We start from the raw sequence: 26,108 nt of genomic DNA on the forward strand, positions 1-26,108 counted from the left end.
TGTGTGAGAGCAGCGATGATATATGGTGGTGAAACTTGGGTGTTGAGGAGAGGAGGAAAGTGTACTGCAGAGAGCTGAAAGAGCTATGGTGAGGATGATGTGTGGGGTTAAAGTGAAGGATAGGAGGAGTGGTACAGAGCTGATGTCAATGATGGGACTGAATGAGGACATTGTGACATTGATAAGGAGATCGAGATTGCGGTGGTATGGACATGTGTTGAGAAGGGATGAAAGGGTCGGGATTAGGCGAGCGTTGGAATTCGAGGTTGAAGGAGTGGTAGGAAGGGGTCGTCCGCGATTGGGATGGAGAGAGCAGGTGGAGAAGGACAGGGTGAAAGCGGGGTTGCGTGATACTGAGGCGAGTGACAGATGTGGATGGAGTCGAGGGGTATTTCGGTTTCATCATAGGTAGCCAAACGGCAACCCCCGATCTCGGGGAATATGCCGTCTAAACGTGTGTTTGTTTTTTGTTTTGAACCGTGGAGTTAAAATTTCTTGCTTTTGGAATGCTAGTTAGAGTTAGTTGGTTGGTTCGTGATGTCTTTCTTTTCACAACTCTGCTAAACTAGTCCTTACTTGCAACCTCCAACTTTTGTTTAAATTGGAGATGGATATTTTTTCGATAGCTCATTGGCAAGAAAACATAAAACATTTAATTCACTATTTCTGCATTCAGTTAGTTTAATTTCCATTTCATCATTACATATTAATTTGTAATAATCTCACCCACATAATATATTTAACATAATGATAATATTTCGTTTTTTGCCGATATATTATTTCGACTGCAGTAGAATACGGATTTCTTCCTCGAATCTTTCTATCTTTTAATCAAATTTATTCATTTAAATTATAAATTGAGTAATATGATTCTAATGTAATGAATGTATGTTGCAGCCTTCAATGCCCCTTGGCCGAAAGTTGCATGCTCATGAGCAGAGAGACTGTAACGTAATTGGTGAGGTTAAAATTTTTCTTTGTTTCTATCAACCAATCAATATGTATCTTTTAAAACGTTATTTCCGTGGTGTCCGTGAGCGCTCATTTTGAATTTTGCAAAAAAGTCTTGACATTCCTTCTGAACTGAGAAGTAGTCACAGCAGAAAGTAAAGTTTTTTTTTACAGAAAAAGCAAATGTAAACTGTCGACCTGGAATTTGAAGATGAGTACTTCAAAACGATTCTATACCGGGTCATTTATTCTTATTTACATTTTCTAACAGACACTTAAAGAATGAAATGAAAGATTGAGATTTATACATGCATATATTAATTAAAATACTGGTAGGTTGTGTAAAGAACAAGATGATGAGATATATGAGAAAAATAGGAAATGCACAATCGACCAGACGAGCAGCAGTGTTAATAGCGTGTTAAAGTGCTAAAGGACATTGAGTAGAATCGTGAAGTCCATAGAAGAGCTAATTACAGTAATCAATCCTAAGCAAAATTGATGAAGCAATATGTATAAAATACTTTTATACATATAATGTTACCCCAGTATACGGAATGGATATTAATAAAACATCGCAATTATTATTATTCGCTCTTTAGTTTTACCTTGAGGACATTGTATTGATTAAATACTTTGCTAAACCAATGTGATTTTAGTTCCCTTTTAAAGTCCATCACTAAAACGATCTGTCGCAGATCTAGTGGTCGATTGTTTCAAATTCTTTCAGTCCTACGAGCTTACCATCAACTAGGTAGCTGATATTAACGCATGAAATGACGGTATGCTAGCATCTGTAATTGAACACGAGATTAAATGTTATCTTGGCAAAGGATTTGATTGAAATGGATCACCTATTGTTTTTCTCAATAGCTTGTTTTTCATTCTAAAACATATTTTTTATTAAAAAAATTTTGTCTATTTTTTACTACTCAGGCTTCGACGCATCTAAACTTTTTGGCTAAAAATATTTTTGCTTAGTATAAGTTGCAGAAATTATAAATTTCTTGTATTAAAAAAAAATATTTTAGCCATTTTATTTTCTAATGATACTGTATTCTTCTTTTAAACTGTACTGGAAGTGAAGGCACCATTGACGCCACTCGTCTATTACAGTTGTTGTAAGGAGTCCCAAGATACATCCAGATATTTTTAGAATGCTTCTATCAAGTTTTCTTCGGATTCGCTAGTCGTGCTTTGTCTAATTGAATGAGTAATGAAAACTTATCGGCTGATATTTGTATTAACTTAAAATCTGACATTGCATTCCAAATCTCGGCTGAAGCAACTGAAAACATTTACACCCAAAACTAAGATGCTTTGAACAGACGACAGACAAAAATTTTGTTCGATTTCATTAACGGAAATCAGAAACCAAATTTGTCAAAAAATGATATCCTCAACAGTTAAAATAGAATGTGACGACGCAAATGCTCAGATCAAGTGACAAGTTTATTTCTTTGTGTAATTCAATGTTTTTTACTCTTATACATGTAGTTGCAATTTGTTTTTAAATGGACCTCACCTTTCAAATATAAATAAATTTCTAAAAAAAATTTCTAAAAAAAATATATACATAAATAATATTACGGCAGTGATTTGCAAAATATTACAAAATTAAAAGCAATAGCAGCAGTGAGGATGTCATCACTCTCCCTATCTCTCTGAGGAATGCAAGCTTAAATAAGGTGCCACTTCCTACCAGCCGGCTCCATTATTTAAATTGTATGCATGTTTCATATGTTATCTAGATGGAGACCTTGTGTATGCATTTATAAATATTATTTCAATTTTGAATTACCGACAGAAAAACTGATCAGATCGTATTTCTTGATCGTGAGAAAAAATATTCAAGACAGTGTACCAAAGGCCATTATGCATTTTCTCGTAAACTATGTGAAAGACAATCTACAAAGTGAGTTAGTTAGTCATTTGTATAAACAAGAAGAAATTGATAAATTACTGGAAGAATCTGAGCAAATCGCAGCAAGAAGACGAGAAGCAGCTGAAACTTTGAAGGTTGTTTTTGGGAACTAACTGATTGATAAGAAATATATAATCAATTGATTTGCATATGAATTACAGTGCATTAATTTATGCGTGTTTTCATATATTTAAATGTATCTTTGCATCCAAAAGCCAAGCAGCCTACTTATACTCGTAAGAGAAAATGTAAAATATTCTATGTGGAGATGCATTAAAAACTTGCTTTTAGCCATTGCGGCTAATATGCAGCTTTGCTCCTCTCACTCATTATCCCTCTCTCTTCTCTCTCTATTATATATATATATATATATATTTATATATATATTTTTGTGTGTGTGTGACTAGAATTTTGAAATTGTTTAAATTTTCACGACCTTTTTTGGTCGATTTTATACATAAAAAGGTTCTTTTTCTGACTTTTATTAAAAGACAGCTCCCGGGATCCGCCACTGTATATATGTATATATATATATATATATATATATAACTAATATATAATACAATATTATATATATATATAACTAATATATAATACAATATTATATATAGATTTTTACTGTATAACTACTTTTGTTTTATTTTAATTGTGTTGTAAGATTTTTCACTTCAAATACAGAGTATTTGTACTAAAATATTATTTTAGTACAAATTATAAATTATAAACTAAATTATACTAAAATAAGAAAACGGCCAACGAAGAATGGACTGAAATGGTCCAAGGATGACTTGGATTGGATGTTTTTTGAACAACGATTGTTCAATTAAACCAGACAATGAAAGTGCCAAAAATTTTAAAGAGAAGACAGATTCCAGAAGGTCAAAGAGGATATTGTCAAAGACAAGAATAATCTATTCCACGAAGTAAATTTAACCTGTTGGCATGCAAAGCATAGATATATTTTGGGAAGAGGTGTTTCTGAAAACAGAAAAACAGATTGAGTACATGAAAGTAAATAATTAATGTTACGGTAAAAAAGACTTTCTGATAGAAAACTTTCTCAAATCTTTGAATATAAAAGAAAGATTAGGAACAAGAATATAACTAGACTAACAAGGAGGATCTGCTGTTACTGCTGCAGTCATACAAAGAAATGTCACTAATTCTAAAACGACAAAAATAATGATCACTTTGAATAAGATTTTTTTAATATAAAAGTTAAACAAATTAAAATTAAAGTTCATAACTGAAGCCATGATTTTTTAAATAAAGTTTTACAAATATTTTAATTTTGCACCAGGCTCTCCAGAAAGCAGGACAGATAATAAGTGAAATTCGGGAGACCCATCTCTGGTAAATTTGGCATACACTCTTTTTTATAGGTGTTAACAACATTTGTGATTAAAAATTTTATTGAAAGTTTAGAATAAAATTTTTATATTGTGTAATAATAATAGTTTATCGTACATTAAACAAACCTTTAATTTATTAATTTCAAAATGTATTAATGTAGAAATAAATGCTAATTTGAAATTGTTGTTTAAAAAAAATTTCAGTCTAAAATTTTTTTGTTTAAAATCGAAGTTAACGAATCGCTAATTAAGCTACTCGCAAAAGACGGCGGACAGTCATTCGTGAACATTTATCTTGATTATTAGTAGTTGATTGTCATGGGTGCTGAGATTTCTTTAAATATTCCGTATATATTGAGATATATAAATTATGAGCACACAGTTAAGGTATAGAAAATTCCTTAAATTGTTATATATACCGTGTAAAAGTTTTCACTTAAATCAGGGATGGGCAAACTACGGCCCACGATGCTATTTTCTGTGGCCCGCGAGGCCTTGTTCGAAATAAAAGGTCGTCACAAATCTTAAACAAATTTCGTCCCGGGTTGAAAAAATTTGCTATTTAAGTACATATACGGGCCTTGAAAGGTAAAATAGTTCTCAATGCGGCCCTCACAGCAAAAAGTTTGCCCACTCTTGCTCTTGACTTAAACTTTAGAATCTGTGAATAAACAATTTTTTATTAAACTGTTAGAAGTTTAAATTTTCTTGGTCATGAACTTTTTCTATTATTTTTTGTATACATTCTAATTAACGTAAAGATGTTTTCGGGAGTTACATTTTACAAGTGTGCCATATTAATAAGTCGTAAAAAACACAGCAGTTTATTATTTTGTACAACGCACATATTATACTTAGAAAATATTTAGGTATATACTTAGCAATATGTAATAAATTCCACTAATTTAATAGTGTTTGTCAACTTATATTCGTTATATATTTAGGTATATACCTATAGTTACAATTTAAACTCGAATTCATTGGAGAACGCTTGTTGATTTCCGATATGTGTTTTATATAAATATGAATATGAGATATAAAAATATATGTTGGCCGGAGAGATGGCTTAGTAGTTTAAATGCGCGTTGAGTCAAACATTCCAGTGGCTATCATATACTCAGCGTATATTATATACTCAGCGTATATTATATACTCAGCGTATATGATGCGATGCTTGCGCGTGCACATAAATACATGTGTACGTCGTGTGAAAAGGTTAAACAGCCTTTGTGGCGAACATGGCTGCTTCAAATGGATGAAGGTATGAAGAACATAACCTAAACGCCCCGGTTTGCAATCGTTTTCTTGTTTTCACTTCTTAACCCGTGTTAAACACTTTTGCAAAATCTGCATTTGCTTTTTCTGGCCATTTTTTCTGGAACTCTCTACATCCTTCTCTGACTACTTCTCCATCGTTTACAAAGTTCAGATATCTCAAGATCCATCTGTTTGCAAAATTCATTGAGGAGAGCTGTTGAACATCGCGGAAATCGCGCTTTGTATATTGATTGATTGGATTGATTGATCGCAAAAATTATAGATAATATATATGTTGGAGCCGCAATAATAAGGTTTTAAAAAATAATTCAATGTTATATAGCAACAAAAGTTTTCTGATTATTATTTGAAGTAAATTTTTTAAGTTAGTTCTAAAGTAAAAAATTCCGTGGCAGCACGCTAATTTGTAAAAATTTATTAGTTGTCAAAATAAACTGACTTTCCATATTACTCGTATATTTAGCAGCCTTTACTGTTTTCATAGTCGTCAATTCGAGGTTCACTTTTCTCTCTTGAACTAAAAATGACGGAAAAATCTGAACCTGCCGGCGATTTAAACCCTTATGCGTACTTGGATAGAGGTGACTTTTCATCGGAGAAGTTCAAAATTTTGGTTACAAATCTTCCAGCCCATTTTAGCATATCGGTATTTTTTTTCTTTTTTAAAATTTAAAAAAAGCATCTAACTACTAATCTAATTGTTTTTAAATTTTTAATTTAATTTACTTTATTACTTAATTCATTTCGTTCATTTAATATTAATTAATTTAATCGTTGATGTATTTTATTCATAAATAACTTTTTAGGTCATCTTTCTACTTATTATTATGATTATATTATGATTATTCAATTGATATTATTTCTTTTCTTCTTAGGTATTCTTTTTTAGATTAGAGAGGTTATTACGACAAACACAGTGTTTAAATTTTTACATGTGAATCAATATTTGACATGTGAATCAATGCCCCTCACACTTTTGGATGTGATAAGAGGGGCTTGACATTAATAATTAACTATTACACCATCGTTCCACCAATAGGGATACTAAATAACTTAACTAAAAAAGCATCTCATTAAATTTTTAAATCATTAATTTTGTCATTTACATGCTAAATAAATTACTGTTATTGAATTTTGCACAATTTTTTTGTCATCTTAAAATATGGGTACTATTTATTATCTTTCATTTGGCTTATTATCAAAACCAGACTAATGCCATTGTTGGAGTCCAAAGTGTTAAAAACACTTTTAAAATTAATATTGACAGTGAGATATTAGATGTTATTAAATATATGATAGAGAATGCTAAATAAAAAAAATGTTACACAAAAAAAATTGAAATAAAATAAATTTATGAATAAATTTAAAAGGTTCAAAAATAAAATACAAAATTATGAATAGTAACATATTAGTTAAATTTGTGAAAAGTTTAAATGTAGCAATAAACAATAAATATAGAAGGCAATGTTATATGATGATAATAATTGAATGTTGCAAAAATAAGTGTGAGATTTTTTTGAGTGTGAGTTGGTTGCATATTTTATTGGTTGAGAGTATGGTTGGTAGATTTGAGCAGAATTTTAGAGTCAAAGATTTGAGTCAGAGTCAGAATTTTTAAGGGGTCAGACTTGGCGATTTATGTTGGAGTCAGATTTTTTTATCCAACTTGAAAATAATATACTCATTGCAAGTCACGACCAGAAGTGAGACTGTCTAGGCTGGTGACAGCAATTTTTAGTGTATAAAGAGGGAAAAGTTTCTACCGTGCCTCAAAAGTTCACTACTTTATTGAGGCATTTATGTTTGAATTAATTATTATTAGTTATAATACTTAATACTATGTGTACATAACACTATATGGCATCCAAACTTATTCATACATACATTTATTTATCTTCATGCAGACAGCCAGACACAAGACATAAATTAGATTATGCCTGTATATTTATTATGGTGTTTCATATATAGAACACCCTGCTTCACCCTCTTCGAGTAAATTTTAAGCATGTCTCTAATCTTGGCGGTGATGTTCATTACATTCAAAAACTGTTATTCAAACCATGCCATTAAGTAATAGCAGCCAGTAAAATGTTTGCCATGCTTATGTGTCTTTATAATAAGTTAGGGCATCTACGTCTGCAAAATGTAATTACATCATTAAAAAGAATTTTATTGTCAACCACTGATTGTTTTGATTTTGATCATCAAAAAATATCTCAAATTTATGCTACAAGTTACAAGTGATGACTTGTGATTTTTTTTGTTTAATGAAATTAATATATATGTTTCAAAAAGTGATGTATTATTATCTTATACTTTGTTATCAAGCAACTTCGAAAGAAATTGGTGCATTTGAAATTGAAGCCCTTGAAAATTAAAAGTGTTGATCTTGGAAATTATGCTTACGTTACCTTCAGGTAGTATATTTGCTTGGAATCATCATAGCAGCTTTCATTATTTCGTAATTGTGTTGCCTTGCAGGTCCAGTGAAGATAAAAACTCGGCAGTCAATCTTTTGCAAGGTTATGTGTGGAAAAACAAAAGCATTGAAGTTAAAGTTTGTTATGCTTTTTTATATTTCTAGACTTAATAACTTTTCAACTTTCCGTAAAATTGTTGCTATTTGTTTTATGATTTATTTTTAAATGACGTTCCCAGGCTGCGGCTGCCAGTGCAGACCCACTCGTCATGAAGCGAAAGTTGTTGCACAATGGTTATTTTCGCTTCTTATTTTGCAACATTCAACAAACAGTCTGTGAATAAAAATATTAATTGCTTTTATTCTTTTTATTCAAGAGAATGTTGAAGCTAAAAATGATGCTAAAAAGCAACGTGTTGAGAGTTTTTTATCTGACACTGACAAGTAAATTTAGAAATTAATTATTTTGAAAATAATTATTTTTAAATTAATTATTTTTAAATAATTTTGAAATCATATTTTCATTTGAAAAATATTATATGCATTTTAGTAAGCTTACATAATTTGCTGGTGAGTGACCATTTGAATTGCAAATCAGTACCATTTTTTAAATCTAGCTTGTCTAAATCCTAAATTATGTAAAAACTCCCAAAATTTGTTAGATGTGCATTTCGTTGAATCAAAATTTGATATTAAAGAAATCAAGGAGAATTGAAGAGGATAAAAGAATTTGTGAGGCAACCAGCAAATGAAGCATTCATGTTTTAAGGACATTGAGCTTTTGATTTTGTTAACGTAAAAAGCAAGCTGAAGAGAACTGGAAAGAGTTTTTAAAAGTAGAGGATGTGCAACATGCTGACGCGCAGTTTTTGATCATTGAGTATGCTCTAATTTGCTAACCCTTCTCACTTGATAAGGAAGTGTGTTAAAGTGCTGACGTGCATTGATATGTCAACCTTGTCATGTTTTGTTGCTGCTTTCTATTGCTCTCTATCAAGATCGATTATGTTCTAATGCATTGGTAATGATTAATGGTGGTTGGTGATAAGATGACTGCTCTGGTGATAGTAAAGTTTATCTTGGTAATCATAATTTTTCATAACCTTATTATGTTAAATTTAATTTTTTATAATTTGTTTGATTTTAAGATTGAAAAATATAGTAACACCTTTGTGGAATAAACCGTATGAAGAACAGTTGAAAGTAAGTGTTTATACTGCTTTTAGCTCTGCCTAAATAAGTCAATACTAATTAACAGTTTAATACAGACAAATATGTTCAAAATATTAGGACTGATTGTGATATTAAATTTCCTGTTTATATATATATATATATATATATATATATATAGTCATTAAGAAATATCACCGCATTTTCCGCATTGTTGAGTTTTTCAATTTTTCGAACAATTGTTTTATCGATATTATTAAATTTATTCAAATTAATAAAAAACTTTGTGTGAGTAATTTGTTCGTAGTACAAGTTCAATCAATCCTCGTTTATAGTCTTCATCCGTTATGGGTCTGACTTTTTCATTCCATTCATCGGTTTCTGTCTCTACGCCGATCTATCCATTGCGTCTGTCTCCTTGAGACCAAGTGCCTTCAAGTCCTCCTGTATGGTCTGCGTCCGGAACTTTTTTGGGCGACCTCCTGTAGCTCAGTAACGGAAATTATCGTATCGTTTTCGATTCGCTTCACATGGCCAAACCATCGTAGGCGATGACGACGGCATGCATCCTTCAACGTGCACAGTCCCGATCGATTCAGGATCTCGGTTGTATGAATATGGTCTCTTAGGCCAACACGCTGCATCCAACGAATCATCTTCATGTCAGTTCGGTGAAGCTCCTGTTTGAGTTTTGTTTTCATCGGCCACGTCTCTGTCCCATACATTAGAACAGAATGTATAGCTGTGTTTTATAGTTCTGAGCGCAACGGTAGAGGAAAGCTACGCCGCGTCAGTACCGAGCCAAGAAGGCGCCATCTGCCCCACGCCGCACGTATGTGTCCACGAACGGTGGCATCAGCTGTTCCTATACAATTTAGCATATCTCCCAAATACTGAAATAAAGTAACAGTTTCGATCCCGGTAATCGTATCATTATCTGGGCTCCGTTGTCGCGAGTAGATGGAGGCGGGGCAGGCATACGAAATTAGTCACTTTCCTCTTTGAGCCGGTAATTCTCAAGCACCGTCTGTGACACCACTGCTGACATCGTAGGGATTTGATCGAGTTGCTTCCAACTCCAGCCCCACACACCGACCATAGCCAATGACCAGAGACCACAGGCTCAGCGGTACCACCGGTGATCATAGTTTTTGTTTTGTTAAGGTTTACCTTTAGCCCGTGTTAGGGGAGCTGGGTATTCCAGACCTCAAACTTTCTGGCTGCTTCTTGTTTCGAGGCCGCCGTCAAGACGATATCATCTGCATATATCACATTGCCTATGTTATCTGAGCGTATCGGTTTGGTTATTTCTTCCATCACCGTGATGAAGACCAGGGGGCTGAGTATTGATCCATGATGGACACCGACGTTAATATCAAATTCATTTGTGTTACCGACTGTTGTGCTGACCAGAGTTTTTGTGTTAGAGTACGTTGTCATAACCAGCCGAACCAGATATTCGGGAACAAGCTGTTTACGTAGACTTCACCTGATTGCCTCACAAGGTGCTCTGTCAAAAGCTTTTTCTAAGTCACAAAGACATGGAGCAGTCGCTTTTGCTTTGCCATGTATTTTTCCTGTAGTTGGCGAAGGATATAGATAGCATCAGTGGTGGATCTCCCTATCATGAAGCCGTACTGGTAACCAATTTTTTTAACGCACGACAACAGTCTTCTCTCAAGGACTTTTTCAATAACTTTCCGGAAATGTCCCAGAAGACGTATATCTTGATATGAAGAGCATTTCAGTGGATCTCCTTTTCTTTTATATATCGGCACAGTTGGGCTACTGTTCCATTCTACTGGGCTACTGGGCCACTGGTAGTATCGATTTACTCCACATCTCCCGACAGATGTGTATCTGAAACCTGCCCCACCAGATGCCTTGATGATATCATTTGTAACTCCAGACAGACCAGCTGCTTTACCCACCTTGATTGCCTTCAATGCATCCGTAAGCTCTTCAGCTGTGATGCTCGGAATCGGTCCTTTCACCGGAAGTGCATTTAAGTCCACCCCAATTGGGTTTTGTTTCATTCAATAACTGATCGAAGTAATCCTTCCAGTGATTTTTCACTTCATTCGCAAGGTTATTATGGTGCCTTTATTATTCTTTATGCATGTAGCACCAAGCATTCTTTTTCAGTCTTTTGGCCTGATTTGCTATTTGGTAGAGTGACCTAATTTGTTCGCCTTTACTTCCAGACAGCCTTACCTTGCATTGATTTGCACGGGCTATTGCAACCTGACATTTCGCTTTTGTGTTCTTTGATTGGTATGTTTTTCGATCTTCATCAGTCATGGCCTTCTGCCACTGTTTGAAAGCTGCTTTCTTACTGGCATTAGCATTTTGCACCGTCTCGTTCCACCAACAAGTTTCGCGGGCGTTTTGGTCCAGATTTTTTACATACAGCAGTTGCAGCGTTTACTAGATGGTCCTAAAAAGATTTCCAGGTTATGTCTACCTTTTTCAGACGATCCAGCTGTGCCGATACCAACTCCTCGAATTTCTCCCTGAACATGGGGTTTTTCAGTTTCCATGTCTTTATTCTAGTAGGCATTCGATTAGTCACAGGGCGTGATCGTTCCATGATCATATCGGCCACCAGCAATCGATGTTGAGGGATGCATGCTTCGCCTGGAATGACTTTTGAATATTCTTCAAAATTATTTTTGAATTTTCGTCTATTTTTGAATAGTCGTCTGTGTTGTTGTCTTACGACAATAAAATTAATTTATGTGCATGACATTCCGCTTTTATATGTAATCAAATGTTCTGCCCTCTTTTTTAAGTAGTTGTTCAACAAGGAGAGTTCATGGCTTTCAGCAAATGCCAAAATCCGTATACCGTCTTCGTTTTGAAACCCGTAGCCAAAGCCTCCATGGAACCCATTTTACTTTATCTCCAACATGACCGTTGAGGTCGCCACATATCAATGGTATTTCTGGTGATGGTTTTTTTCCTGACGGCATCTGAGAGTGTGTTCCAGAAGTAATTTTGGCGTCTTCAGATTCACCGTTTTGTAGTGCATACAGAAAACAGTCAGAACCTGCTTTCCCATTCTGAGTTTAATCAGCATTAGGTGTGAGCTGATTCGAGTCACCTCCAAGAACATTTTGTGCCAGTGATTCCCATATGAAGATTCCCTTTTCATTTTGGACTTTCTTTTAGCCATTCCGGAACAACTTGTAACTCCCAATGAGAGAGACACCATTTGATTTCCATCTTGTTTCCTGTAGAGAACAGATGTCAACCCTCCGCCTTTTCAGCATGTCGACGATCTCCATGGAGCGTCCAGTAAGCGATCCAGTAATTAAAGTGCCAAGTCTGATATTTCAGGAGGCGGCGTCCGATTTTCCGCAACTTCCCTCCACTGTTACGTACTTCCTGGATATTGTCACCCCTTGACATTTAAGGTCTTCCAGGGAATAGGGGATCTTTTCTTTTTTGAGATGACATGGAAGATGTTTGGGTTAGAAAAATTTTATATCTGGAATTCCCCAATTCCTAACGACAACCATCAGTTATAAGCTGTGGGCCTAGTCTTTTTGCTGGAAGTACACAAGGCAGCGCAGTTGCAGTTTATCTCATGCCCAAGAGAGCACTGTTGTAATCAGTGCACCTAGCCTTTGGGTCAAAGGTCCCTGTTCCACAAGGCAGTGGATTTAGAATAGAAGATCATCCGCTGTTGGGGCCATTGTCCTAGGATCCTCCGCCTCTTTCAACGTTGTCTTCTTTCTTCTGGTACGGTTAATTCGCGGCATCTCATTCCGCATTATTCGATCCAATCCTAGAAGGCCTTTTTCCCTTTCCTCTTTCTACCACCTGGGGACGCGCCTCATAGCCAGTGCACCCCAGCAGGATTATGCTCTACTGATAAACATTTAAATATATTTTGCTATCCTATTTGTCAATTTTTTTTATTTCAGACAAAAAACGATTTAGTCAAACAATTTTTGAAGAAGATCACTAAAGAGATTTCAAAAAATAATCAAGGGGATAGATTTTGGCTGGCAGATAAAAAGTTTGTAATATTATAGTCCCGTACCTTTTGAATTGGCTTGTGAACATTTGTGTTTTAACTAGAATATGTCTGGATTAAAATGAATAATTAGATATGGACAAAGCTCCTCACATACATTTTTATAAAGTTAATTCAAATTAAACACTTTGTTTGGCATAAGTTTCTTTACACATTTTTGTAATTATGCTAAAGCACCGCATCATATGACACATGAAGCATTAGAACTGAGTGAACGCACATAAACAATGCGAGAAACGGTGCACCTGCCGTCTGAGCTAACTCGCGAATCCAAAATATGACCATTGCCGAAAAATCGATCTAATTATTATCTAATTAATTATCTAATTGTCATTTTTAGAGAAAAATTTGATGGATTGTGTTGCTTACTTCATCCCATACAAAATTCAGTACGTTTATATTTTCTAACTTTTTCAAAATAATCAAATAACGCGTAATAATTGAATGTTGTTCTTGATGACAAATTAAACGCTTGTTTAACCTTGCTGCAGTCAAATTTTTAAATGGACGCCATTCAAACTCGGTCGCTGTGCACGATAACATCGCGAAGAACAACAGGCCTTCCTTCTGAGGAGTTTTTCTAACTCTCCGGCATTTTAATTTAGAAATGCATTTCAAAAATTCTAGTTAAATAACAGTTGTAAACAAATAAAATGATTGCATGTTCGTTTTTATAGCCAGTTACATCAGAATACAGAAACAAGTGTGAGTTTTCAATCGGGCGTGATAAAAATGGCAATGGTTTGTTAAATGATTTTTTTCAAATTTTCTCTTTAGTATTTTTAGAGGTATCAACAGTGAACTCAATGCATGTAAATACAAACGAATAAACCCATCGCACACATTTGCATTCAAACCCAGTCAGTACAACATCAGTGTAAGGTGTTTAATCATCTTGCCGCAATGTTATGCTGCTCAGATGTTATTATTTTGTTATTATGCTACTACTAGTTATTATGATTATTATTATCAAAACCATCTCCCTATTCTCTAAGCCGAATCTTAATAATGCCGTTTTAAAAATGCTTAATGCTTCGAAGAATTCTCCACAAACTGTTAACTCGATGCTGAACACCATTTGAAATTCCAGCTGGTTGGAGGAAGCATGTTTCCAAAAAGGTAGACGCCCATGATCCTTCCTGTTTTGTCTGTTCACATATTTCTCAAGCGCTAGTACCAAACATTCAACTGCAGTATGGCGGATATGTTCTTCCCGCTGCTCACATATTTACATCTGATGTCAACCTCAATGTTAAGTATGAGTTTTTGATAGTATCAAGTATTTTGTGCTTGATCTTGAGCTGAAATGGGAAGACTTTCTGTTTTGTATTTATCAATTTGCATGTGTTAAAAAATTATTGAACAACTCATGAAATTGATGTTAATAACAGCTGGTAAGTCAACTCGTTTTGTCATAATGCCCGGCTTTTTTCATTCTTTTGTATAACTTGATTTAAATTTCACTTTAAATCAGTCTTTTAAATCAAATGCTGTCAAATAATCAGTTGTCTTGCTGAACAACTTCTTCATTCTTTCATTGTTTGAAATGTTTCTGGAAGATGTGTCTTAAAATTTCGATGCCAATTTTTGAGTTTACTTCATCTTCTAATATCTTTTGTCACAAACTGCTTCCTTCAACTTATCTTGCTATTGGTTTGAGAACGAGCATTTCGCTATAAGAATTCATACTTATCAGCTGATGGTATTCTGTAACACACAGCCAAGCCTGTCTAAATCTTCTATCTTCGTTTTTCTTAAATTTATTTTTTACCTCAATGATAATTTTCGCTTTCTTTTAACAGTTATTTTCTGCCTCTTGAATTTCTAACGTTAAACGGTCGTTGCATCATCAAACTTACAAGTCGAAATTTTTTCAGTTTGGTGTTAATAATATTGCAGATTCCAACTTGCATGGAAATTATACTTCAAAATATAACTTCGCTGCTCTTAGATTGATTGAGCACACAAAAAACTTAATTTCAGATCGCCAACGGCTCAAAAATAAATTGATGAAAATTGTTTAAAATATTTTAAGAACATTTTCCAGGTGATGTACTATCTGCGAATATCCAACTCAGACAACAATCTTTGATGCTATTTTGAAGAAAAATATTAATTTTATAGTCTTTGATGAATCTTTATAAATTTATATATTCAGACCTTGCAATTGGCTTTCGTGTAGGAAGTTACAAGGAGGGTGATTTAGCGGTTATGTCTGTTGACGATTGCTTCATTGTTCCTTCCGCAATGAAAGAAATTGTCAAAGTGAGATTATATTTTTCTTATTTGTTTTGCTGCATTTTCATTAAATTAAACAAAATATTAAAATAAATTATTGTACGTCTGCGTGTGCGTGCGTGCATGTGTGTGTTTGTGACTGGTTGATTGACTGACTAACGAGATTAATTTAGTTTAATGACAAATTTTGAAATTAGTGGGTGTGGATTTGCAAAGTGACTTTTTCCCATGGTTAATTTTAGACTAAGTTCATCGACAGATTTATCATTTTTCATAATGAAGAAGATCGTGCATAGAGAAGTTTTAAAATAAATTAAGATCAGAATCCCATTTTGATTGAAATATGTATTGTTTACTGAATTTGAAAAAAGAACAATAAATTGTAAAATAGTAATTAGTAAAATACTTTATTATTAGAGGAATGAGTTTTTGTTCCGTTGAGTTGGTAGGGCAGTTGTAAAGGTGTTGGGCATCGTGGGGGCTTCTGTTGCATAGTGTGGGCACTTGGGCAGTTGTCCGCAGTGTTTGGGTTGATTCTATTTCGTCGAATGGCTGACGGTGAGGCGATCTTTGTTGTGCTGCAACAACTTGCGGGCATGTTGGCAGTTGAAAGGATGACATTGTAGCAACAAAAGTTGAAAAATCAAAATAAGCAAATGCTTAAAATATAAAAATGAGTTACCTTTGGAGAAATAACTATATAAATGAAAGTGGTTAGTCCTAACTAATCAAAATTTTTAATTAACAATAAAACAAATCGAACTTTGCAAATCGACATTTAAACCATTCGAATTGTAAACTATAAAAAGGACAGTATTTAAATCATGTTGCTAAAAGTACTCATATTTTTTGTTGTTCTAAAACATTTTATGATATTTAAAATGTAATGGATGGGTAATGATTACGAAAGGAAGTATCATCGTATCTGAAAACGCGTTCGGATCGACCTTCCTTCGACCAGGTGAGCAGGCAAGGCTTCTGGAAGCATCTGACGGTCAGGACAGCTTCCAACAACCTCCTCATGGTCAATCTCGTTTGCCATCCCCAGTCACTCACGCTTGTTAGTTGCTTGTCGTTTTTTTAATTATCGATTCCACTTTCAGCGAAAGCAGCATGTAATAGTTTTCAATAGAAATCAATTGTTTATAAATAAATTGAATAATTATGTTCACTCGTGATTGTACTTGTTCGCCTGGTGTTTTTATTTTCAGGTGATCCAATCAGGATGGGGAAATATTATGTAACTAATTAAATCTATCAAAAAATTCAACTTTTATAATCTCTGTTTGATAACGTCTATAACGTTTTTTTAGTGTTTTATAATTTCAAATATTATAGCGGAAAATTCATTCGTGTGCTTATAATTTTTGTAACGTATCTCTAAAGTTGTCATATTATAAAATTTTTTAATAATTTTTCTTATATTTGACTGACTTTATACCAGGAAGAAATGAATTCAGAAAAAGAAACATTCAAGGAATTTTTTAAAAATCGTATCGAAACTAATTCGACCAAAGTCACGTCATTGTATTTTCAGTTTGAGTCAGACAGAGTTGAAAGGTTTTGTGGCAGATTTATTACCAATATTACTGTTAATTCAAATCGACATATTAATAATGATTTCTATATTTATATTATGATCTGCAATCAAATTGGTGTTATTTAAACTCAAATCGAATTCTTCATGTAGTTTTAACGTGCTGACCAAATGGTATCACGACAAAAGAGCGCAGCAAAAAAGACTCAGACAAAAAGGGCGCAGTGTAATAAATGCGCGGTCAAAAAGGCGCTTTCAATAAGCACGCAAAACAAAAAGGGCGCAAAACAAAAATAACGCGAATTAATCCTCGAGACAGTCTACCATTACGCCATTGACACCGGTGACGCAATTCGATTAAATTTTGATATTTATAATTCAAGAAATTATTTCAAATTTTAAGATGCTGGAAAATGTTGCAGTAAATTACCTTTACTCGAGTATAAATTATTAGTCATTTACATTAAATATTATAGTTATTTTTAATTTCAATCTTACTCTCATAGCGCCCTTATTACTCGCGTCCTTTTTGTCTTGCGCCTTTTTTGCTCTGCGCCCTTCATATACGCGCTCTTTTTGACCGCGCCTTTTTGCGTTGCGCTCTTATTGCTGCTCTTTTTGTCTGCGCCTCTTTTGCTGCGCACTTTTGTCGATGAGCCTGGCAAAATGATCTGCTGAGGGTGCTTGCGGTGTTAGTATATCTACTGGCGAAATAATTAAACGATAAGAAATTTTTTGGTTATTTTTTGGTTTAGAAGGTACAGTTTGTGCAGATCGTAAATGGACAATGGGAAATCAATTTCATTTTTAATGATTTCAAAAGTTACTTATAATTAAGTTAGAAGAAGAATTTGCTAGAATACCATTATGGGAGTATATCAAGAAAATTAATTTTTTATTTTGTTTACAAAAATAGCACTGGCCAGCCAACTGCGACATTTTTTGAATATTGACTGAAAACTTCTGTTGGAAATGGACAGAAAAAGTTGGAATCATTTAAATGATATAATGGTAAATTTTTTGAGGGGTGGGATAATTTCGGATGAGCAAATATTTTTGATGAACAAAGCGCCTTATGCAACAATCATTTCAGAAGTTGGTCAAGCAGAATAAGTGCTGCAATTTCGTCAGTTGTTGGCTGACAATAATTTGAAAAAATAAGTTTGGATTCGATTGTATGTATTAGAGAAGTTTGTCCAGTCTATTATGCTTAAAAAAGCAATGCCGATGGTTATGATTGTGATGGCATGATGATGATGGTGAAAAATTATGAATATATTTTTTTAAACTTTTTTAAACATTTTAAGATGTGGAAGTAAACAGGCAAATCATCTGTTGGGGGAAATGGTTAATAATTTTTCATATTTTCTTCATAAATTTTGAACATTATTGCCATGGTAGCAACGAACAGCAGTGTGCCACTATTTGACACTAAATAATATGGTATAATTTATTAGAAAGAATTTTAGATCAGTTGAAAGTTTCACAGGATGTGCATAATAAATGTTTCAACATTTCCTTTTTAATCATGCTATTTCCTTAGCTCAATTATTGATTTTCTTACAGTGGATATATTTTGATTAATAATTATATGTTTTGCTTATACCTTCAATTGAGACCTGAATTGAAATTTATTATGCGTTCCTATTGTACTCTGTTAGTTTCTCTGTTAGTTTTAACGGGAAAGCGACGATCTTATACTACCTGAATTAGACTAATCAACCTTGAAATCTTTCAATTGTCTACTTTTAATTGAGATCAAAAATATTTTGTTTTTTTATTTCAGTTTCTGACCTCCGGTTCACATACTCTTAATTAATTCTAAACAATGCCTATATATTATATATACATACATGTGTATATATATATATATATATATATATATATATATATATATATATATATATGAGAATGAGAAGCGCCTATGAGAATGTTTTTAATAGGCGCTATATAAATGATCATATAATAATAATAATATATGGTCTCTCGGAACCAATGAAACTTACGTCAGGGGTGCCTCAAGGATCTGTTGTTGGACCGATTCTTTTTAATTTGTACGTTGCAGAGATATTGGATTTACTGAATAAAGATGGTTATTATTGCCATGGGTACGCAGACGACATGCAGATTTGCGTTTCATGTTTCCCAGATGAGATGCTACCGTATTAGAGAAACTAACAAAAACTATATCTGATGTCGGCTCGTGGCTGGGTCAAAGTAGGCTAAAGTTGAATCAGACTAAGACTCAGTTCATGTTGGCTGGTACATGGCAACAAACGTCAGCGGTTGAACCTTCATCGATTAACATCAGCATGACTGATATAAGTTTCAGTAAAACGGTTACCAATTTGGGAATTGTGATGGACTCCCGTATTACAATGGGTCCACAAGTCAGTCTATTGGTTAAAAAATGTATGTTCCAACTAGGTCAATTACGTCAAGTCACAAAATCGCTAGATAGAGATACAATGACTCTATTAGTACATGCTTTCGTCAACTCTAGATTGGATTATTGTAACAGATTGGATTATGGCATAGCTGATAAACTGTTGTCTAAACTTCAGATGGTTCAGAATCAGGCTGCTAGAATGATATATCGCAAATTAAAATTTGATCATGCATCACCAATTCTAAAGGAGTTGCATTGTTCAGGTTGGGTGTAATGGTATTTAAAAGTTTGAATGGTCTGGCTCCGAAATATTTAGAAGATAAGTGTATTCGAGTTTCATCTATGTCATCACATGGGCGTCTAAGGTCTGCTGATTCAAACACGCTCTATGTTAGAGATCGGAATCTGAAAACAGCAGATAGAGATTTTGCAGTTGTGAGTTGCTGGGCCTATTTTTTGGAACAGCCTACCTATCGAACTACGTATATCCGGGTTATCATTAGCTGAATTTAGAAAACGTCTAAAGACATACCTTTTGGTAACTCCTAGTGATCTCAACCGATGATGGTTTCGCTTTCAACATGCTTCATACGAGGAAAGCGCTGATGAGAAGCAATTATAATTGGCGCTATATAAATACAATATTTGATTTGATATATATATATATATATATATATATATATATATATATATATATATATATATAATTTGGTATGAGGTTCTCAGATAAACATGTTCGGTTGAAGATTACACCCCATTTTGCAGTTAGAAGTTTTTTAAATAAAATTTCAACGACACGAAGCTGTTTTGTTTCAACTTTATTAAACTGTGAAGTTTGGCTGACGGCCGTTTCGGCTAATGCCATCGTCGGAGCCTATATTTTATAATTAACTCATTATATTGTTGAAAATAAACGAATAAATTTAAAAGCAAAATTATGAGTAAAATTGTTTGTGTATTATCGTAGTTGAAGTGTACATGGTTAGCATAGTGACGAGAAGTAATGCAGAAATTATGGGAAGTCGATATTAATATTTAATGATATGACAGTTTATTGGAGAATTATTAGATATTTAACAATTGGATATAATATTATTTAGCAATAAATATGTATAAAGAAATATTAAGGCGTGGCAAATAATGAAGTTAGTGAACAAATTGTTTGAGTTTTATGGCGTGAAGAGACAAACGGATTGTTGTTAATGGTGCGTTCTTGTGTGTTATATTCGTATTTATATTTGGTGTGTAGTTGCTGTCTATTGATGACGTTTGGCAATTCAGGCAGTACAACGTCGCGATATTGAGTAAAAAGTTGTAAGACGTGGGCGAAATTGTCTGACTGCGTGTTGATTGTTGGTTTATTATTGAGGATGAGAATAGCTTCTTTTATTTTGAGTCTTGAGGGACGACGTTCATTACAAAGTATGCTAGTGTTATTATCAAGAATTTTTCGAGTAACTGGTATGTTGTGCTGCTTATTGAAGTGATCCTTGATAGCGCCTTGCTGTACATGCATGGTAAGTACGGGGTACGTATGGCAAGAGAAGTTGATTGATAGTTTTAGCTAACTGGTAGGTTGGAGTTGGGCATTGAGAGATGATGGGGCGTAGTGGGTTGTTAGGTTTGTGTATTTTTACATTACCATAGATATATCCTGGAGAGTAGTCACCAACGATTGGTGTTAGTTTGACGTTGGACGAACTGAGGTTGATTTGTGCAATCAATTTATTAGCGTCTGTTTTGATATCGGATGTGGGGTCTTTATTAATTGGTGAAAATGTTGTACTATCAGAGAGGATGTTATTAATTTGATGAAGATAGTCGGACCTATTAAGGATAACGTATGTGTTAGACTTGTCAGATTTACGTATGGTAATAGCCTTATTTTGACATAGTTGTTTGGCAGCGTGAAACATGATGGGCTCTATTGTATGTTTTGTTGGTGTATAACGATGTCGATGCGCCTCGGCCTGTAACTGACTGTGGAATGAATTATCAAAGTTGATGACACGTTGATTTTTAAGCCTAAGACAATCGGCGTAAAGTGTTTCCAATTCTGTTTGTTTAATTAGTTTTTGATATGGTTTACGTATATGAGTGTTAAGTCCCAGATTCAAAAAGGACGGTTCGTCTGGTGTTGGCTGATATTTAGATAAATTAACGAAAAATTGTGTATCGTTATTAGGAAGCTGGTGAGAAATTTGATGAAAAATTTCAAATACTTTTTTAAGATGTGAGTTAGAATGACATCATGTGAACTTGTCTTACATGGGGAATTGATTATAATATCTTTTCAATTCATCTTCAGTGACCATAGGGAAGGATGAAAACAACAGCATTATGTGGCCTATCATCATCTGTTGATTGAATGGAAACTTTGGTAGACTGAACGATTTTGCTAACTTTGTCAGTGAACAACTGTAACAATTCAATCAATCAATCAATCTTCGTTTTGCGTCCAGAGACCCGGTTTCCCGAGGTAGGACGTTGTTTTCTTTGCCATCAACTTTTTGCGCCAAATTAGACGATCAGTTGTATCCATTTCATTTAAATTTAGAGCTTTCATGTCTTGCTCGATTGTTTGCGACCAGGACTTCTTTGGACGGCCTTTGGGACGTGTGCCAGGTACTTCAACATCTGCAAGAGAAGTTATGGCACTGTTTCCACTTCGTTTTACATGACCAAACCACCGCAGACGGTGTTGCCGGCATTCGTCCTTTATATCATCTAAACCAGCACGACGCAGGATATCGGTAGATTTGATGTGGTCCTTCAGACTAATTCGTTGCATCCATCGGAGCATTTTCATGTCGGTTCGTTGAAGTTGTTGTTCCAGTTTGGTTGTCATTGGCCATGTTTCTGCACCATATAACAAGACCGGACGTATCACAGATTTTTAAAGTCTTGATCGTAGTGGTAGTGGGATGTCACGCCGCATCAATATAGAGGCAAGGAGATGCCATTTATTCCAGGCTGCACGTATGCGTGCTCGAACGGCAGCTTCAGCTGTTCCAGTACAATCCAGAACATTCCCTAGATATTGAACCGATGTGACCTTCTCTACCTTCTTGATGGCTTCAAAAACAGTGCTATTTCGAATTTGTTGTTGTGGATTGATGCAAGCAGGACAAACAAAATTGGACACTTTAGATAAAGAACCAATTATTTTTGAACAACGTTTGTGACACCACTGGTTACACTGCTGGCACTTGATTGAATTGTTACCTACACCAGCTTTACAAACTGAACAGGGCCATCGTCCAGTTGCTTTGGTTTTGCTGATGTTGACTTTTTTGCGAGGTACTTCTCTTGCAGTTGCCGAAGGATGTGAATTGCATCAATTGTTGATTTCCCCGCTAGGAAACCAAATTGATAATTTCCGATTGTGATGCACGACGTTAATCTTCTCTCAATGATTTTCTCGACAATTTTCAGGGAGTGTTCTAACAGACGTATACCCCGATATGATGAACAGTTCAATGGATCACCTTTGCCTTTGTATAGAGGAACTGTCATGCTATAGTTACATTCAGTCGGCATTGAGCAATTTTTCAAGATTTCACGCAAAGTTGTAGTAACGTTTGGATACCTGCAGTACCAGATGCTTTGATAATGTCATTTGTGAGTCCAGAGGGCCCTGCTGCCTTTCCATCCTTCATAGCTTTCAGAGCCTCTGCTAGCTCCTCTACACTGATGTCTGGAATCGGACCTTCGATGGGTGTTGGAGCGTCAAAGTTAACATTGATTGGATTTGTTTCGTTTAACAGACGGTTGAAGTATTCTCTCCAATGTACATTCTCATTTTTTATACATGAGGCACCAACTATGTCTTTTTTCGTACGATTTGCTTGTACGATACAGAAATTTCATTTGTTCACCTTTGCTTTTAGTGAGCCACTCTCTGCACTGATCTGTCCGAGCCAGTGCGACTTGACGTCTTGCATAGTTGTTCTTCTCACGGAAAATTTTATGGTCATCAACAGACTTTGATTTTTGCCATTGCTTGTATGCAACTTTCTTTTCAGCTATTGCATTTTGTACACTGTCATTCCACAACCAAGTGTCACGTTCATGCTGACGTTTTGTACCAGTTTTCCCTCAAACTGTAGTTGCAGCGTTCATCAAAACGGTTTTGTATGTACTCCAATCTGTACTGGCTTGCGATTGGTGGTCTAACTGTGTTGCAACAATCTGTTGAAATTTTTCTCGATAAATATTGCTTTTCAGCTTCCACGTTTTGATTCTCCGAGGCATTTGTTTAGACTAGTTTATATTTTTCTTTGTCTGAGTTGACATGACAGACACCATTCGATTTCCATCGGGTTTCCTGAAGGCAGCAGATGTCAATCCTTCTAACTGTAACAATTGATGGGCTGTAATACCAACATCACTATCGAACATTAAACTTTTCTTATGTCTACAGAACACCCTATTAATTGCCTGCCATTTATTTTTTGAGCTATTGCTGACCTCAATTAAATTCCTCCAATAATCTGAACGTTTGTCAGAATATAATTTGTTTCTTGCTTTCATGGAAGTTATCCAATTATTACGATGATCATCTGTCGACAATTTTCTGAAGATCCTTTCAATTTTTCTACATGTTTGTTTAGCTTTTTTACAATCATGATCAAACTATGGTGCCATACGCTCACCTCTATCATAGATTACTCGAACAGACACAAATCTATCAACAATACTCTTTAACTCGTTGTTAAACATTGTTAGTTCCTTTTCGACGTCATCGCTACAGCATGGTTTAGAAAGATGCTGGTGAAGTTAAAAAATATATATATTGTTATAAACGTGCTACCGAACGCACTAAATTCTAGCGTATTCTAGAATGTTCTAGTGACTGGAGCATTCTAGAGTATGCTAGAATCGGACCATCTAGAAGAATCTAGAAACGACGCTTGCGAAGAGTATATAAGCGCACGTCGCAAGGTGATTAGTGAAATCCGTGATTAGTGATATTCGTGATTAGTGATATTCGTGATTAGTGAAATTCGTGATTTTGTGAATAGCCGATTCGGTGAATTATTTAAAGCGATATTTGATTTGTTTGTTGACGTTGTCATAGCGATAGATTTTGAAAAATTTAAAAGTTAATTGTTGCGTTAGTGCGAATTTACTGGAAATAAACGATTAGTTGATTTCTTCTGTAAATAAAGTTTAATAACTAATAATAGTTGATTTCTTCTGTAAATAAAGTTTAATAACTGTTTGGAATATTTTATTCAATCAATTCAACCCCGTCGCATCGTAAATCGGTTACGACAGCGAGTATTATAACATTGGTGTCAGAAGTGGGATCTTCGACCAGCGAATTACTACTCGTAGAAAAAGAACACGATGTCAAAACTGTGTGGGTTGAACGTAGTTCAACTACGAGAAGAACTACAGAAACGAAGCCTTGTCACAAGTTGCAACGAAGAAGTACTAGAGAGACGCTCTCATTGACAAAGGTAAGAACCCAGACGAATTCAAGTTTGAAGGTGCTGACGAAGACAACGAAATTAGCAAAGGCACGTTTACAACCGCTAAAATGATGGAACTTCTGCTTAGTATGTCAACTGAAATAAAACAACAGATCAAGGAACTGTCCGAACAGATCAAAGAACAGTCCGAACGACAGACAGAAGAGTTAAAACAGATCAAAGAACAGTCCGAACGACAGTCCGAACGGCAGACAGAAGAGTTAAAACAACAGATCAAGGAACAGTCCGAACGAAATACAGAGGAGTTAAAACAAATCATGGACCAGCTAAAACACGTAAAATTGGAAGTGGCGGAACAGATTGAAGAACAGTCAACAAGAATAGAAATGATCGAGGAGAAACTTGACCGTTGAGACCGTTGAGGTAGATCACAAGATAGACAAATTGAAGCGAGAATTGGAGCAATCCAAAAAAAATGGCCATGCCGTTAGATCACGCATCCGGAAGAACTTTGAAGGTACCAGCATTTGACGGAGAGATGTCCTGGAACGTTTATAAAACCCAGTTCGAAGCAGCGGCAACTAGTAACTGTTGGAACGGAAAAGAACGAGCTACAGCACTGATACTGGCCCTGCGAGGTTCAGCAGCAGAGGTTCTTCAGACGATTCCGGCGGAGAGCCACTTCAACTATGAAGTTCTGGTTAGCGCGTTGGATTTACGTTATGGTGAAGAACACATGAAACAGATTTATCGGTCTCAGCTTAGAAACAGAACGCAACGATCTGGTGAATCCATTCAGCAGCTGGCACAAGATATCGAACGGTTGACATTGCTGTCGTATCCGACATCAGACCCCGAGCATAGAGACGAAACTGCCTTGGATACGTTTATCAAAGCCCTTCGTGATTCGGAACTCAAGCAATCCCTTGTCTTGTCAGATAAACGAAAACTCAAGGATGCCGTTGCGCACAGTCTCACTTTTGAATCGGCAAAGCAAGCATCAAAAAGTGACGTACGTCTACGCCAAGTACATGAAGAATGCTCTTGCCAGAAGGTGGTTGTGAAACGCGAACCCCAACAGCATGGTGTACCCCAATGCTGGATTTGTGGTGAAAAAGGCCATCTACGTCGTGATTGTAAACACCGCCTAAAAGATAACTACTGCCGAAATTGCGCGACAAGATGACGCAAAAGAAGAGAAGATGATCCCGTATCACGATTGGCCCCTTCTAACGAAGGGGCGTAAAACTAATAAGAGCCAACTTTGTGGGGCAAAGGTTGGCTAGTAGAATTGACGCCCCCAGTACCGTAATTAACGTTTCCAGACTACATCGAAATCGAAACGACCTATGGCTGAACGGAAAAGTTGA

The 26,108-nt window shown here is 35.1% G+C and overlaps 2 protein-coding genes across 2 annotated transcripts in view; both read left to right on the forward strand.

The window, feature by feature from the left end:
• HELRODRAFT_105218 (hypothetical protein) overlaps positions 1-4,408 on the forward strand; it is a gene marked incomplete at its 5' end in the record, with an annotated part of 17,789 nt that extends 13,381 nt beyond the window's left edge. Inside the window, 3 exons of the mRNA XM_009010547.1 lie at positions 898-958; positions 2,759-2,970; positions 4,176-4,408. Of these exons, the coding sequence (XP_009008795.1) occupies positions 898-958; positions 2,759-2,970; positions 4,176-4,232 (330 nt within the window). The 3' untranslated portion in view covers positions 4,233-4,408. The remainder of the gene's footprint in view (positions 1-897; positions 959-2,758; positions 2,971-4,175) is intronic.
• Positions 4,409-25,213: 20,805 nt separating this feature from the next.
• HELRODRAFT_158491 (hypothetical protein) lies at positions 25,214-26,108 on the forward strand (the record flags this gene model as incomplete). The annotated part of the gene is made up of 2 exons (XM_009010548.1): positions 25,214-25,792; positions 26,064-26,108. The coding sequence occupies 2 exons, from the start codon at positions 25,214-25,216 to the stop codon at positions 26,106-26,108; spliced, it is 624 nt and encodes a 207-aa protein (XP_009008796.1).

This window comes from Helobdella robusta (assembly GCF_000326865.2).
Source record: "Helobdella robusta unplaced genomic scaffold HELROscaffold_1, whole genome shotgun sequence".
Classification (NCBI taxonomy): domain Eukaryota; kingdom Metazoa; phylum Annelida; class Clitellata; order Rhynchobdellida; family Glossiphoniidae; genus Helobdella; species Helobdella robusta.